The 17,302-nt window shown below is 43.1% G+C and overlaps 1 protein-coding gene across 4 annotated transcripts in view; it reads left to right on the forward strand.

Moving 5' to 3' along the window:
* Positions 1 to 16,616, forward strand: part of RBBP6 (RB binding protein 6, ubiquitin ligase) — a gene marked incomplete at its 3' end in the record, with an annotated part of 29,787 nt that extends 13,171 nt beyond the window's left edge. The window contains exons 4-17 of one of the 4 annotated variants that reach the window (XM_081888120.1): positions 542 to 586; positions 2,890 to 2,978; positions 3,107 to 3,203; positions 3,780 to 3,919; positions 4,572 to 4,744; positions 5,709 to 5,812; positions 6,130 to 6,449; positions 7,487 to 7,586; positions 7,668 to 7,746; positions 7,841 to 7,898; positions 9,574 to 9,939; positions 10,300 to 10,401; positions 11,440 to 13,188; positions 14,593 to 16,616. In XM_081888120.1, coding sequence (XP_081744246.1) covers positions 542 to 586; positions 2,890 to 2,978; positions 3,107 to 3,203; positions 3,780 to 3,919; positions 4,572 to 4,744; positions 5,709 to 5,812; positions 6,130 to 6,449; positions 7,487 to 7,586; positions 7,668 to 7,746; positions 7,841 to 7,898; positions 9,574 to 9,939; positions 10,300 to 10,401; positions 11,440 to 13,188; positions 14,593 to 16,144 — 4,974 coding nt within the window. Of the gene's footprint in view, positions 1 to 541; positions 587 to 2,889; positions 2,979 to 3,106; positions 3,204 to 3,779; positions 3,920 to 4,571; positions 4,745 to 5,708; positions 5,813 to 6,129; positions 6,450 to 7,486; positions 7,587 to 7,667; positions 7,747 to 7,840; positions 7,899 to 9,573; positions 9,944 to 10,299; positions 10,402 to 11,439; positions 13,189 to 14,592 lie in introns of those variants that run through there. The other 3 variants (XM_081888121.1, XM_081888122.1, XM_081888123.1) reach the window with 3 other exon arrangements.
* Positions 16,617 to 17,302: the final 686 nt, after the last annotated feature.

Raw genomic sequence — 17,302 nt, forward strand, 5'->3', positions numbered from 1 at the left:
AATCATATAAATATTTTAAGCACTTAATTCCCACTTTTCCTGCCACAGAGCATTTAATTAGTACCCTGTTGCTATCGACATTGGCTTTTTTGAGTTAAGCATTAACAAGTTTCCAGAGGCTTGAAATCTGCCAGTTTTATATTTTTTAATATAGGAAAATATTTGGCTATTTTGTGTGACTGCTTTGTGGAACCTACTACAGCATGCTATTACATGCAGAATGAAGATTTTTAACTATTGAAAAAGTAATTTATTTTTATTGTGAAAAAATGTAGGCTTGTTTATGTTGATCTCTGAACATAAGCCTGATGAGTTGATTCCATTGAGTGAGTGCAGCATTAGTTGCTCTCCTGTGAAACTGAATATTATGTATACCTGACTGCACAAACTGTACAGACAATGATATGTTTTGGCCAAAGGCTTCATTACTTTGAAAAAATGCCTCTCTGTAGGACTAGATCTTAATAACACAGTAGAGGCTAAATATTTTGCTTCATTTTGATTGTGGAACTTGAATGTGTGTTTAATTTTTTATGAACAGATTGATGACTCTTCTGCATCTATTTCTCTGGCCCAGCTTACAAAGGTATATATACATATATTCTTGTCAAATATAGCCAAATAAATTGTTGCTTGCTTGGTATTTTCAATGTTTTTATGCTGTGATCCTTATCTGGTTAATTTCTGTTACTGGTGCAAAGCATTTTTAGTAAAAAGTACCGAGCCTAAACATTGAAAATGTGTGTATATTTATTGATAACTATCCTGTAAAGAGTAGTTCCCAGTATGGGAAGATAGAAGGGGAGTCCCTTATCAGCCTCAACATAATGTTGCCGTTTTACTCATCTTCAAGACACAAAGAAGAAGCACCTCCGAAGCTGTTTTATCGTTTCTTTCATACGTTCCATTAATTTTGCATTGGAAAAATAGCACAAAGAAGAATTTTAATACTTTGGCTATTTATGGACTCCTAGGATTTCTCGGTGTGACAGCCAAAATAGAAGTATTTCCCTATCACATGGACACTTTACATGATAATTTTGGGATTCTGCATTCAAAGCCAGTGATAGTGCAATAATTTGCATAAAATTTGATAAAAGTTGTACACTTGTAGTGTATGCAGTGGGCAGCAGCTATGCAACTAATTTGTTTGAACACAGACTGCGTAAATGTAACTGTTTATAGGAATATACCAATGTGTATGTGTGGCATATTAGCAAATGTGACCTTCTGAAACTGTTGTATCTGCCTTGTTTTGCTATGAAACTGCTTGCATTTTCTGCTCAATAATGTGTAACTTTGTCTGGGAAAGCACTAGTGATAACGCTCATCAAGTAAATTAGCTGCTCTTTAAAATTCCTATTAAGCAGTGTTACCTAATACATTTGTGTTCCCTTTGTGAATAAAGACTGAAGTTATGTGTTTCCAAGAAAAACTTTATCTAGTAAAGTTGGGAAACTCTGAAGTGCATTTGCAAATACAAAATTTAAGTCAAGCAAGGTAGCTTTAGTTTGGTTTCCATTAGTGCTGTCCTTAAATTTGTCCTCAGTTCTGTAAGCTCATGTCAAGTTCTATTTTTATTGAGGTGTGAAAAAATGTCCAAGAGGTATACAAGTTACAGAGAACTTAAGTATTTCTGACTATTTTGTAATATAAAGTAGTTGAAAACTGTTACTTGCTTTAAAACCTCTTCAATGCACAGAGTCTTTGCATAGAGGAAATGTGTTTAACAGTTTTCTGTTTTATTCTTATTATGTATTAAATGCCATATTTGAATTTTGGTCTATTCCTACTAATGTTTTGTGCTATTGGATGTGTTCTGTAAAACTGTTTGGGTTCAAACAAATTAGCTCAGTATTTGTAAAATAGTCTTCTGTAAATGTGAACAATTTAATAGTTGTTAATTTGGAATGTTAAGAAAAAATATGTATTTTAATCAACTGTTTAATAAAATGTTGAAACTAGCTGGTTGCTTTTGTGGATGAATGTATAAAGTATGTGTGGCTGATCTGAATGTTAAGTGACTGAATATCTGAACAGTTAGTAAACTAGTCCCTTAGACCCTGCTTGTATCTGTTTATAGAGTGTAATGAATCATCCTAACAGGTACCAAGTTTCTGGAAACATTAGCTCAAAAGGGAGCCACACATTTAGGGCTTGCACCTTAAGGGTATTGTCATCTTGAAAGTTGTGTTTCCAAAACATTTTGTGGTGTCTTTAATTCCAGTAGGGAAAAATTATTTTGTCTGAATTTTTTTGTACGTTGGTGCGATGCAGTTTTTTTTATACATTCAGTTGCACTCAGGCATTTTCCTTTTAAAGACATCTGAAAGGGAATAACAAGCCCATTTCCCAAGTTTTTTAAGGTGGTCTAGCTGGGCTTTCTGAACCCTCAGTTTTCAGGATGACATTGTCCTTTTAAATATTTTAAGCATAAATAATGCATAGCATTATATAGCAAATTGAGGCAGTAGTGAACAGCATCACTTTACAAAAGGAAACAGCTCAATGCCTTTTATCTTGTAAGTATTACAGAAGGCATCTTTCAGAACACTTAACTCCAGACCATTTAAATTTATCACGGCAAACTGGAGCAGTTACACAAGCCATTACATAAGATACAAACTGCACCTAAGGTTTAGTTAGAATGCCCCAGCAGAGTTTTTTATCTTTTCATTTTAGGTTAGCAAGTACACAAACATCATGTAACGGCATAAGGACTCCCTGGAACATCTTCAAGACAATCTGGTATTAAAGAGCTGTTTTTGAGGCAACTTTCAGTTAGCTTTGTGCTGCTCTTTACAGGATTGGATGAGTGGTGTTTGTCTTTGACTGGATGGACTTAAATGTGTTTCTAATGTGTGTGTCAAATGATTACCTATTGAACAGACCGCCAATCTGGCTGAAGCCAATGCTTCCGAAGAAGATAAAATTAAAGCTATGATGTCACAGTCTGGCCACGAATATGATCCAATCAAGTAAGTCTTCAGCATGCCACAAACCAATTTTTTTAAAAAGCTAACTTTGGAAAATTTTACAGATTTACTATCTTCTTAGTTAAAGCAAAACAGCAAAGAAACACACTTCTCTTCTTACACCTTTTTAGTTACATGAAGAAACCCCTGGGTCCGCCTCCGCCAACATACACTTGCTTTCGTTGTGGAAAAGCTGGCCATTACATAAAGAACTGCCCGACCAATGGGGTAAGGGACTGTGGAATGGAAGTTTTGATTAGTGTTAACTTGTTTATCTTTATTTTCATAGACCTCCATTAAACCTGTAGCAAGAAAATTAAAGTTTTATTCCTTGGTTTATTGTATATGGGGGAGTGTAACATCCTGTTAAGTCCTTCTTTCTCTCCACTTTCAGATTGTGTCTCTCTCTTCAATGATCCATTTGCTAGTGCCACCTTGTATTTGTATCACTGACACCAGTAATGCAAGATCAGTGGGGTTGAGGGAGGGCTACCTGTCATGGATTATTATTGCGGGGCACTGCTCACTATGAAAAGTAGTTTCTTAATGATAGCTTACAGTAAACATTCTAAGAGCAGTAGACAATTTTGTTCAATTCTTTCATGCTTCAAATGGGATGTGACTGCCTTAAATAGCATCCTTGGTGTAGCTGCAAAGTTCATGTGCCTGAACAATGTGCCTGAACAATGTTGTTTCAACACAAGCCAAGAAGCTTGTGTTGGGCAGGGGTTCTGTTTGGAGAAGCTGTTGAATCTTTCCCTTAGAGCTTAGAGAGATCTTTTGTGTTTTTTACCCCTTCGATAGGACAAAAACTTCGAGTCTGTTCCCAGGATTAAAAAGAGCACAGGAATTCCCCGAAGTTTCATGATGGAGGTGCAGGACCCTAATACCAAGGGTGCCATGCTCACAAACACAGGGAAATATGCCATCCCGACTATTGATGCGTAAGTATGCAGGTCTTTAGAACCTTTAGAACAGAAATGTTGTCTCTAACGTTCAATATTCCTAGCTAGAGCTTTGCAACTAGGGAATCTTATTTATTGTAAGCAGCATATTTGTTAAACAAAAAACAAAAAAATGTCATAATAAGAAATAATTGTGAATGTTTGTGACAGTTCATTTATGGCATCAGACAATGTCTTCAGCATCAGACAAAAACATTGCTTTTCAAAAACACCTCCAGAAACACCTGGTTTTACCATTTTGCTGCTGCAGTAGAGGGAAAGCCTCCTGTTTATTGATTTCTCCTGGAACTATTCTCTTTGATAATTCTGGTTTGATTCTGTCCTCCAGTGTTTTGGTTTGAAATTGTAAACTGCTTGAGTTCATTGAATATAAGGCAGGATGTTGTTAGAATATAGTATTTATTTGACTAGGCCTGTAACTTGGGTCAAATCCACACCATAAACAGAACATTACTTCTATCCACAAACTGTAGCTTGTTAAGAGTGCTGGGAATTGTAGTGTTGAGTTCTTTGGGCAGAAAGGTGGGACACAAGTGGAATAAATAATAATAAATATTAAACACATATTTAATGCTTAACATCATGTATTGTCTCACCTTTTTAAGACCAAGATGTGTGTCTGTGTTTTCAGTGCTGCTTATGCTATAGGAAAGAAAGAGAAGCCCCCTTTCCTGCCAGAGGAGCCATCGTCTTCCTCAGAAGAAGATGACCCTATTCCAGATGAGCTTTTGTGTTTGATTTGCAAAGATATAATGACTGATGCTGTGGTCATTCCCTGCTGTGGAAACAGCTACTGTGATGAATGTGAGTTCCATGAACTGGCTTGTGTGTCCGAATGTGATGGGAGAAGAGCAAGGCTGATTGGGTTTTCCCACCTCTAGCGTTACCTGAGAAGGAGAATAGAAGGGTTGCTTTTACTTTAAGTGTTGGGTACTTACTTGCACCTGGACTGCTTCATTACTTTTTTTAAGAGGCAGGAACTGGACTGGGGTTTTTAAACCAAAATTTTTACTCTTCCTTTGACCCACAGAATTCTACTTTTTCCTTAAGTTCATTGGTGTTTTGGGTATATGATACACTCTAAGATATCAAAAGCCCATTCCACAGTAACTCAAAAGTGGCTTAGTGTAGTTGCACCTGTTCTATGGAACAACATCCCTCTTGAGATAAGACAAGAGCTGGCTATCTGCACTCTTTTGAAACAGTTGAAGACATTTTTGGTCTGCAAGTTTCTGCCATGGGTGCTTATTTTGTGTGGTTTTCAATTTCATCCACTATTATTTTCTGTAGATTATAGCTGTTTTGTACATCATCTTGATGTACAAAAGAAGGCAATTAATAATATTCATAATAAAAAAGCTGAAACTGTTGTCTTGCTTAAATTCTGACCTGGAATGCTTTATAAAGCAAGGACATTCCTTTTCAGGCATTGGAGTTTCCCTCTGCACCTCCATGCCTCTAGAAGGACAACCACCCACCCCCTTCTGGAGCAGCGGCTTTTCAGGAGGCATATGGGACTGCAGTGGGTGTACAGCTTTGGGACTTGCCCTTTGGATCCCAAAGTTGCTACTAGATTTCTGTACTGATCTACTATTTTGTGGCCTTTGCAGTGTCCTTTTAGTTACAGCACATCCACATTTAGAAGTCTTCTGGCATTTGTTGTTGTTTGCAGTCTTAGTAGCTGTGCATACATGTGTACCATTGAGCAGAGTGTGAAGATTTATATAACAGTTACACATTTCACATGGCATTGAAAAATCATTCACAGGTATCAGAACATCGCTGCTAGAATCGGAGGAACATACCTGCCCAAATTGTCATCAGACAGATGTTTCTCCTGATGCGTTAATTGCCAACAAATTTTTACGCCAGGTAACTTGAGATCTATCTGTATCCAGTTCTGCATGCCTGAGTGTACATCTCTTTCCCCCTTATTCTTACTGATCCACTGTGTTTGCCCGGATGAGAAGGGGTGGGAGTTAAGCTGGTTTGGTTCCTCCGTGACCTGCCACCCAAGAAATTGACCCACATGCTGTGTCCTTTCCTGCAGTAAAGGTATCCACAGCAAGATCTGATTTTTTATGACCTCACCAGGCCTGATAACAAGTAGCACAGATGTTTTGATGCAATTTTAGGGAAGCTTTGATATGCTTAATCATTTCTCTTGACTGGTGATTTTTCTTCTCTAGGCTGTAAATAACTTCAAAAATGAAACTGGCTACACAAAAAGACTTCGCAAACAGGCCCAGCCACCTAGACCGGTAGTTCAGCGGAATGTGCCTTCATTACAAAGGCCAACAGGTTCCAGACAGCAGGATCCCCTCATAATTCCAGCCACTTCTGCTCCTCTTCATACGCCTGCATCCCTCACCTTGTCATCAGCTCCTGGCCAATCAGTATCTTCAACAGCCACGTTGTCAGTCAGCCATTCTGCCACCACATCTGCTAGTGAGGTCTCTGCACCAATGTCCCTGGCAATTCATGCTGACAAGCCAGAAGGACCTTTCCGGTAGGTTGATTTGTAGAAAGAGGCCACTAGATTGACAGCTTGGCTTCGCTTTTAAACTGTCCTGGGCTCTGGTGGTGTTGGGTCTAACCATTTGTATGCCTATCTCCCTGGAAGGATTGACTGCCAGTTCTTGAGTGTGTTTGTATGTCTTAGTAACTTTTCTAAGGCTGGCAGTGAGTTTTCAAGTTACATGGGGTTCTTAGAAATCAAATCCAAAGTAAGGTATTTCAAGCCCAATGCTTGCTTTTGGCCTGTTAAAATTGAGTGTTCTTATGGGAGGGAAATGATGCTTATATGTTTTAATGAGTTACTACATTGTTTCGAATTTCATTCAATCTCCAGGGATTGATTCATATTGCTATGCTTTTAGCACATTTTGCCTTTTAAGATTTTAGGTTTGAAATCTTAAAAGACAAAGTGAGCTAGGTGAAGCTGTGAGAATATCCTAGTGAATTTCAAGAATTTCTCCTTTGGGTGCTGCAAGCATCCAATAAAGCAATAATCACTCTTTATCTGTATTATTTGATTAAATTTCAAACTACAATGTTCTCATTGGCCGTCAGCTCAATTCAGATAGTCCTCAAGAGCTATGCCATGCTATAAATTGCCAATTTGGATATCACAGCAAACTGATTAACTTTAAACAGGAATTGGAGAATGGGAGGCAGGGCAGGAGGGACCTGGTGAATCCATAGCATGTCAATTCTCCTGAAACCATGCCTTGGAAGGTTCTCCGGAGCCTATCCACACCACATGAGGCAGATTAACATCTCATTGAAAAACTTAGTCATAGCACAGTTCCTTTCTGATATATGCACCTCATCTGTTTAACCGCAAAACACTTTCTTCATAGAGAGGTTCTCCCAGCCATTTAATTATGTGTGTTGATTTGTTTTGCCTGCCCTTCCCCACCTTTTTAAAGTATTGTGAATATGACTACCTCCAGGGTCTGCAGAATGACTTTGTAGCACCCAGTCTCTCGTTTTCAGTCTCTTGCCTAGAATTTCCTAACCTTGAATTTGCCTCTTTCTCTGCAGTGAGGGCGATGGTATTGGACCAGCTGCTGCTATAGTGACTGCCTCAGAACACTCAAAGCCACCTTCCACACTGTCAATTAATACTGTGATGGAGGAGAAGGTAAACTTTGTTTTGGAACTAAACTTGTTTGCACATTTTAGCAGCATCACAGTCTAACTCTGTTCCTCTTCCTTTCTGCAGGGCTATCAGGTTCCTGTGCTTGGGCAGCCAGCTTTGCCAGGACAGATGGGCTGTCATGGGCATTCAATACCCACCATGGGTAAGTGGTACAACTTTGCTCTTGGCTATTTTTTACAATAGGCCTGCCATCTACATTTAATAAGCAATAAAACTTCTTCCCCTTTTCAACATAGGTCAACCGATGAGAACTAATCCTGTTCGCTCTGCAGGCAATAGGTCAGGCTGGGAGCCGTAAGTATACCTCCAAAACATATTTTTTGTATCTTAGGTAGTAAGTTTAGAACATGATAAGCACATTAAACAGCTTGATATGCATAGAGAGGCTTTTTAAAAAGTTGCTGGTTAAAGGATCTAGCTTGGTATCGAGCAACACTCTAACCTCACTCCATTTTTTAAAGTGTCAAACTGTTATTGGGATCCGGGGACACCTTTAAAGTCCTAGATTAGAAATAAATATGATTGATTTCAAAATAACTCCAGTTTATTATAAAAAATAATTTTTATCGATACTACATTCCAGAAAAATAGAGCTGTATCCAACGAAGACATTGCATGATTGAAACAACTTCTGCTTGTGCAGTGGACCTTCTCCTCCTGCTGCAGCCCCACCCCCGAATCTGCTCTGGGTGTTCCCCAATACCCCATGGCAGGTTTGGGAAAAGATATTGGGGGTGCTTATGAGGAGGAGAGAGGGAAGTTCCGTTTCACAAGTGGAAGTTATTCAACTCAACACAGTTGAATACAAACTCTTATCTAGTCCAAAAGCTATTGGGGATACATTGAACCCCACAATGTCTACTCAAACTGCTCATTGAGCTATAGGTACGCCCTAGAGGAGAAAACAGAAGAGATGCATAAATGAAATACTGAACTTTTAACCGAAGAGAAGATGAACTAGAACCCAAGCAAGGCCTAGCAGGTTTTTTCTTACAAATGATAAATCAGTGTTGAAAGCCAGCTTAGAGGAGAATTAACTGCTTAAGATAAGATTCATTCCTGTGATTTAGTGGACCCCTGCAATACTTTGTTCTGGGGCTTTGTACACACAGGAATGTGCAGAAAAACTGGACAGAAGATGTACTCCAGTGCGCTGAACACTAAAGTTATTTTACCTACCCTGTTTTGATAAGTTGCTGGGGATATAATAGGCCCCAGTTAGTGAGTAGTTTCACTTTCCCATTCATTTCAACAGGGTAAATCAGCCTCTAACAACTTAGTAAATTAACAATTTTAAAAATAATTGAATGGAGGCAGGGAGCAAAATGAGATGTTACAGGACAACTGACTCCATAATTGCTGAGGAATATGTGGAGTAGGTTTGCAAAACCTTTTACAGCATATTTGCAGCAGTTGCTGGTACCAACATCAACACCATTAGCTGCCATTGGGCTAAAATAGGTAGTTTTTAGCACAGGGTGAGGGCCGGGGTTTCAAATTGCCAGGCAGCAGAATTTAGATTGCTTGAAGGCACCCTCAAGTTTTTGAATTGCAAGCCATAGGCAGAGGGTAGAGAAATCCAAACCCTGACAGGTCTGTATTAGACAAACTGTGCTAGGTATCCTTTTTTAACATCTACAAAATGCCAGTGTACAAAAGAAATGCAGTTGTGATGGGGATGCTGGATGGCAGGCATTTAAAACAGCAGCAGTAGCAGATTAACTAATGTTCATGAAAGGCTTGGAGGAGGAAAACTGTGGTAAGTGTTGTGTGTGACAGGGAGGGCTCTTGGGAGGATCTGTTGAACCAGCAGTGCTGAGCGGGAGCAAAAGAACAGTTTAGACTGGGTAGGCTGTAAGACTGAGGATGGGCAGTTACTGCAGAGGGGTGCTATCCATTTCACGTTTCTCTCTTGAGAACAAGGGGCAAGTGTAACACTCAGTGACAACGTGTTTTTGGGTTTCTTTAGAAGTTCAAACCGAGGACGCCCGCATAGTGACCGTACACAAAGGACTCAGGCCCCAACACTGCCAGCATCAACACCAGTCTTTGTGCCCGTGCCTCCTCCTCCCCTGTACCCTCCTCCCCCCCATGCACTTCCTCTTCCACCGGGGGTACCTCCACCACAGTTTCCTCCTCAGTTTCCACCTGGTCAACCTCCACCTGCTGGGTACACTGTCCCCCCACCGGGATACCCCCCAGCTCCAGCAAACATATCAACACCTTGGGTACCAACACCAGTACCAACGGCTCATTCAAATGCCATCCCAACGACACAAGCACCTCCTCTCTCTAGGGAGGAGTTTTACAGAGAACAGCGGAGACTTAAAGAGGAGTAAGTATTTGGCTCTGAATGAAGTTCCGTTATATTTCATTCTTCTGTTTCCGTAGAATATCAGACTGCAGAACTATGCTAAAAATGCGTCTGCCGTAAGCAAAAATGACATATAACGTGAGATTTCAAATGTTGGTTTTCACCAATAAAAATAATCCTTCAGATCTCAAACCCAGAAAACTGTAATTCTAACAAAATGCCATGAAGCATCTCTTGGAAACCTGCGTTGCTTTTTGCTTTGTTGTAGCATGTTCACATCTCAGTTGCATGCAGAGTCCTTTTTTTGAGTGGTGTGGTTCTCTTAATGCCGCCTTTAACATTGCCCAATGACCTGACATCACGATCTCTCACTTTTGACAGGGAAAAGAAAAAGTCAAAGCTTGATGAGTTTACAAATGATTTTGCTAAGGAACTGATGGAATATAAAAAAATCCAGAAGGAACGCAGGCGCTCTTATTCCCGGTAATTGTTTTTATTGTGCCTGTATAGATGAGCCGGAACAAAACCCCCCGTTCTTTTCACCTTGCAGATCCCCTATTCAGTCCCTGGCATCATATCTAGTTTTTGGGTCTTATGTAGTACAGAGATGGGGAAAGATGCTACCACTCCGTGCCAATGGTACTGGGCAAGGTGGGCTAACAGTCAGACATAGCATGGCTTATTGCAGGTACAGGGAACCTCTAGCCCTCCAGATAATGCTGAAGTACATCTCCCATCAGCCCCTCAGCAAGCACAACCAATGGCCAGGGATGATGGGTGTTGTAGTTCAGCAATATCTGGAGGGCCAACGCTTCCCCAAGCCTGGCTTACTAAGTTCATAGGCATTTTTCCTATGAAGACTAATGCAGGATACAGATTTGCATCTGTTGCCCTACATTTCAACCTTGATGCTAACTGCAGGCAATGAGATACAACTTCTTTTCCCCAATATTCAGAGTAACAACATGCTCTGAATTTGCTAAGGCTTTGAAAGAAATATTGTTTTGGATTTTTAAGGGTTAAATAGTTCCTGGGCTATTTTGAGAATGCGCACAAAATGTCCAGTAGTAGCTTTCTGTGAAAGTAAACTCTGAAATAAAGCCTAACGATTGTCTGCAGACCAAATAATTTCTGGATACTTTGTTAGCTAGTCACATAGTGCAAGAAAATGTTTCCCAAAGAGGAGCTGCCACCATCAGCTGGTGAATTGCTTCTTAAATATTGGGTGTACAAAAGCAATTTGTGATGACTTATTTGGTGCTGAGTGAGGAGCTATTCTTCATTGACAATAGTGATAATAATAAAGCTGTAAAAGTCCCACTGAGCTTGAATGAGTTGTTAGGGGTGCCCAGAAGAGCTCTGTGCATTGTCTCCTTCTAGGTATCTGCAGTGACTGCTTCATAACAGATTCTGTGACAAAAAAGGGAATGCTCTTCACTGTGGTTGTGCCACATAATTTGTAGAAAAGTGAAGAGGCTACAGTTACACATCTTTCCTTCCCCCTTTGCTTTGTTTCTTAAGGTCCAAATCGCCATACAGTGCATCTTCATACTCAAGAAGTTCCTATACGTACTCCAAGTCCCGATCTGGCTCATCTCGTTCTCGATCCTATTCTCGGTCATTCAGCCGTTCCCATTCCCGCTCCTACTCACGATCTCCTCCATACCAACGGAGGGGCAGGGGGAAGAGTCGGAACTACCGTTCCAGGTCAAGATCCCATGGCTATCACCGCTCAAGATCCAGGTCACCCCCCTACAGAAGGTATCATTCTCGATCGAGGTCTCCAGTTTACAGAGCCCAGTCCCCAAACAAGCGCCCTGTTCAGCAGGCAGAAGGGGAAAGGGAATACTTCGGCCGATACCGAGAAATTCCACCTTACGACATGAAAGCGTACTATGGCAGATCCGTGGATATGAGAGACCCATTTGAGAAAGAGAGATTCCGGGAGTGGGAGACCTACCGGGAGTGGTACGAGAAATACTACAAGGGCTACACAGCTGGAGCCCAGCCCAGGCCTTTGCTTAACAGGGAGAACTTCTCCCCAGAGCGCTTTGGTCCTCCTGGCCCTAGGCGAGAGAATTCCCCATACGTTCGGGGCCGTAGAGACGATTACCCTGGAGGGCTGGGCCATCGGAATCGGAATGTAGGTACTGGCTACTCTGAGAAGCTTCCAAGTAGAGAGGGCCATGGCATGAAAGAGGTGACCAAACTGAAAGACAAGGAGGTTGAGATCCCACCAGGAGACGGGAAGGGAAACAAACACAAGAAGCACCGCAAGAGAAGGAAGGGGGACGAGGGCGAAGGCTTCCCCAATGCTGACCTGTTGGAAGGCTCACGGAAGCCACGAGATCCTGCCCCTGGGGAAGAGGGCAGCAAGCCTGACCCACTCTTCATGCTCCCAAGCAGGGATGATGCTACTCCTGTCCGAGATGAGCCAATGGAAGCAGATTCCGTTGCCTACAAACCCACTTCTGACAAGGAAAGGAAAGAGAAGCCAAAGGCAAAAGCCGAGAAGACAAAGCGAAAAGCAGAAGGCCCTGCCACTACCAAGAAAGAGGTGCAAATGAAGCCAACTAAAGCACCCCAAGAGAAAGTGGAGGCAGATCGTGAAAAATCCCCCCGGGCAGAACCTCCTGCGAAAAAAGCCAAGGAGGAGTTGCCAAAGGCTGATCCTATTAAGTCAGTGTCCTCTCAGAAAGATGAGAAGGCACTTGGTACGCCACGCAAGGTTCATCCCCGAAGCTCAAAAGAGCATCCAGAAACCAGATCAACCAAGGAGGAGAAGGCCAAGAAAGATCCCCCCAAGGAAGTCAAGCAGGAGAAGCAATCGAGTAAGGAGGAGAAGTCAAAGAAACCTGTGGACAAGAACAAGCCTGTGGATGCAAAGCCAGAGAAAAGGAAAAGGAAAGCTGAGGAAAAAGGAGACAAAGATCACGAAACGCCGTCATTAAAAATGTCCAAACCTGACATTGTAGAGTCGAAACCGTTGCCAAAGGGGAAAACTGAGCCAGAGGGTGAAAAAGCAGAGAGGACCCCTGAAAAGGACAAAGCTGTTTTGCCAGTTGCTCCAGCAAAAAAGATTAAGCTGAACCGAGAAACTGGCAAGAAGATTGCCAGTGTTGAAAATGTCCCCCCAGTGAAGGAGGCTTCAGCCGAGAAGCCTGAGCCACCCCCCAGCAGCAAAGGGAAACAAGAGAAGGCGAAAGGGAAGCTGAGGAGGAAAGCTGCAGCTGCCGACGGATCTGGTCTGACGCTGGTTGATTATACCAGGTACCTCCTGATTAAAACTTAAAAATTAATTTCACTTCCTGTCCATGTCATGTTGAGTACTGCCTCCTTTCTTAGGCTTTGATTTGGCCTCTCTTAAACCCATGTGGGAGTAGAAGATAAGTAGCTGACATTGGCTGGTCTGGATCTTTTGTCCTATGGACAAGGCAGATCAATCCCTCTGATATAGATCAGTTGCCCTCCATTCCCAAGCAGTCCAGATTGAGTCATGGGCTTTTAATTTCCCTTCTAGCATGAGGTTTTTTACAAAGCAGTTTGCCCACCTTTCCTTGATGTCTGGGCTGTATCGGTTATTTTGTTCCTGTGGCTAGGTAAAGTGCACTTGCCATTAGCCCTGGGTAGCCCATTGGAAATCTCACTTCAGCATTTTCCATTGAGGGAAAGGAATCACTGCCTGATGTGGCTTACTAGTGTTAATTTATCAGTGCTACTCTGTGATCTGTGGGTGAGGGGGCCTTTCAGAGTTCCTCAGTTGCCCTGGAGGCCCATCCCCCCCCCGTCGTCGTCATACCCACCTGTCACTTAATATCATTTGATGTCAGGTGTGCAAAGTGCCCTCATGACAGGTGGTGAAAATAGCCTAATCGGCTGTGTCAGGCAATTATTATTTTCCCTTGGTGGAAAATGCTAAAATAAGACCTGCAAGGGGTCACCCAGACTTGATGGGAAGGCTACATCTGGATTTGGATCCCCTCAGGAGCTCCTGATTGAAGTTCCCAAGCAAACCTGATGTCTGCTGAAAGCAGTACAGTTTTATATTCCATGTCAAATGCAAAGAAACAATTGGGAGCCTCTGCAAGAACCACTTGCATTTGGCACTGTTTCAGTTTGGCACTGAGTGCCCACTATGCTACTTTTGGCCAGGTTAGATCCACTCCAGTAGATCTGATCTGGCAGCACGGCTTGGATTCCTTGCCACATTTTAATGACATTGAATGCATGGCACGCTCACAAAAGAACAATCCCACCTGCCAAGCGTGGCCTGCAGAAGGTTTGCCATAGCTGAATCCAGCCCACTGTGTCAATGAGGTTCCCTACGCCTTTTGTTGTCAAACAGAAATCTCTTGAGTCACGACAGCCCCTCTCTAAAGTGTAGGCTGTGAGGAATTAAGGCTTAGTTACTAAGTTTAGTTTTCTGCAGTGGGAAAATGCACATGTTGCCTGGAAAGGGGGGATGGGACTCTGGCCCCCTACGTTCCTGAGGGGGAAAATAAACCCCAGGCCAGTTCCTTGATGCAAGGGCTGTTTTCTATGTGAAAATAAAATAGTAAAGTGGGGCTTTTAGCCCTGCAAAAAAACGAATATCCCCACAATCTAAATTTGGAATTAAATTATGCTGCATTGATGTTTTCCTTAATAGGCTGTCTTTGGTTTTTCCTTCCTTAGCACCAGCTCTGCTGGAGGAAGCCCTGTGAGAAAGTCAGAAGATAAGCTGGACATGAAGCGAACTGTCATCAAGACCATGGAAGAGTACAACAATGACATAACAGCCCCTGCCGAAGATGTCATCATCATGATCCAAGTTCCTCAGTCCAAGTGGGATAAAGACGATTTTGACTCTGAGGAGGAAGAAGAGGAGGAGGACGTTAAATCTGTGCAAGTTCCCTCTGCAGCTGGGAAGCCCTCGAGTGTCATCAAGAATGTCAGTACAAAGCCATCCAACTCCCTCAAACACAGTGAAAAGGAACCTGAAAGTTCACAGCCTGAGTCCAAAAACTCCAAAACAGTGTTATTGTCCAATGAGAAAGGGAAACTCAAAGAGAGGGATCACACTGCATCTGACAAAGACTCTTCTGAGAAAAGGAAGTGTGGCACTCAACAGGAGAAGGAGCGCTTCGAACGCAGTGCTGAACAAGGCAATGCAAAGAACTGCTCTTCTAACTCTTCCAAAGAGGCCAGGTCTTCAGATAAACATGAAGCTGCCCATGGGTCCTCTGGGAAGGATTTCACTCCTAACTGGGACAAAAAGTCTGACTATGACAGCAGCAGTAGCAGAGACTATTCTGGTTCCAAGCGAAGAGAGGAAAGGAGCGACCTGGCACGGAAAAAGGTCTCTCCTCCTCGCAGCCGTGATTCTGCCACCTCTGGACAAAAAAACAAGGCCAGGGATGAGCGAACGGAGCAGCCCAAAAAGGAAGCTGGGGACTCAAAGCGAGGCAGTTACAGCCCTCCGAGGGACCGGAGGCCAAACGACCACAAAGCTGCTTACGACTCCAGGCGTTCTGCAGAACAACACAAGTCCCAGGAGAGAAGTTCGGGCAAGGAAAGAGAGAAACGTCCGTCCTCTGAGACTACCTGGAGCAACAAGGAGAGGGTGGCAGGTGGGAACAAGTCCTTGCACCGGCGCTGCTCACCAGAGGCAAGAGAGCCAGGGACAACGGTGCCAAATGACAAGGGCACCACCAAGCCAAAGCCTCTGCCCAGCCACTCTGCCCGCCTCTCATCTGACCCAACGAGGGAGACCGACGAGGCAGCTTTCGTGCCAGACTACAATGAGAGCGACAGCGACAGCAACGTCTCTACAAAGCAAGAGGACTCCCCTGGAAGAGCCACCCGGGAGGGGAAGGATAAGGCCCCCGAGAACAGTAAGCCCAAGGAGGGAGCGGTGGGGACAGCAGTCTTGGCCCCCCCAGCTGGCGGGAGCCAGAGCCAGAGCAGCCCCAGCATCAGCCGCAGCCAGAGCCCTTCCGAGAGCCAAGGCCGGAGCCGCAGCAGCAGCGCCAGCTCGGCCGACAGCCAGGACAGCAAGAAGAAGCGGAAGAAGAAGGACAAGAAGAAGCACAAGAAGCACAAAAAGCATAAGAAGCACAAGAAGCACGGCGGGACAGAGTCGGAGGCAGAGCGGAGCCAAAAACACAAACACAAGAAGAAGAAGTCGAAGAAGAACAAGGAGAAGGAGAAAGGAGACGACCAAAAAGTTAAGGTGGCCCCCCTCTAGGGCGGAGGGCTGGGCAGAGGGTGGACCGACCTACAGAGGGACTGAGTCGCCTGTGTGAAATTTTGTTATAATGTAAACAAACGAGAGCCTTGTAAATAATGCCATGACGGGCCCTGTGCTGCACTTACACAATTGCTGCTTGATTTGATTTTTACATCAGAGCTTTATAAAGTGAACATTTTGTACAGACTTGTGAGTTGTGACCATGTGATATGGGGGAGGGAGGTGGGTTTTTTATTTAATTTTATTTTTATTTGGGGGGGGACTCTTTTAACCACCATTAAAATAGTTTGGGTGGTGTTTACTGTACTGTGAAAAAATTCACACTTAATTTTTTTTTTAATTGCCTGTCAGGAAAAAGAAGGGCTGATATCGGTTCTAAAATATCAGCCAGAGGACTTGTGGAATGCATTACAGCCCTGTTCTGTTACTTTTGGATTACAATAAAAAAAGAATTCATTAAACTTTATAATCAATGTGTTAGATTTGCAGCACCAGCTTTAATCAGGCAAGGAAGGGAAGGTGACCCTCACCTCCCCAATGAGCTCTACCCTTCATGAGAAATTGTCTGTCTCCGACAGAACTTATTGGTTTAACACAGAGAATGTTAAACTGGAGGGTGGGTGGCTAGGAAGCTCTGTGAGCATTAATCTTTGAAAGCAGTCAAGTTCGCTCTTCCATGTAGAGAACTTGGACTAATAAATGCATCATCCTAGGAGGCTGAGTGCTTAAAGCAGCACTCCTCGAGCCTGTGGGGGTGGGCTCCCTTTGGGGACCTGAACACGATGTGTGACCCCTTGCCATTGGACCCATATTGGTCCACATTTTGATGCATAGTGAGGATGGTGGTTGGGGTAAACTGGTTTAAATGGAAGCTTGGCTTTCCAACCTGGCTGATTGAAGGTTACATGACAGCCAGCAATAATTGCCTCAGGCAGGATTCCAGACTGTCACAGGGCCCTTTAGCTTGGTGAGTAACAACCCAAACCCTATGCTCTGCTAAGCAGCCAGAGCAGGTGGCTGGGGCTCATTCTGTGCAGCTAGCCAGCATTGGCTCCTGCCAGCAATTTGGGAGAGTCATTTCAGCCTTTCATTGTCAGCACTGTCAGTTGTCAATTCTGTCAGACTTAAGATTTTTGGAGGGGAAATTGTTTTTTT

Source organism: Podarcis melisellensis (genome assembly GCF_964234715.1).
Source record: "Podarcis melisellensis genome assembly, chromosome: 14".
In the NCBI taxonomy this organism is placed as follows: Eukaryota; Metazoa; Chordata; class Lepidosauria; order Squamata; family Lacertidae; genus Podarcis; species Podarcis melisellensis.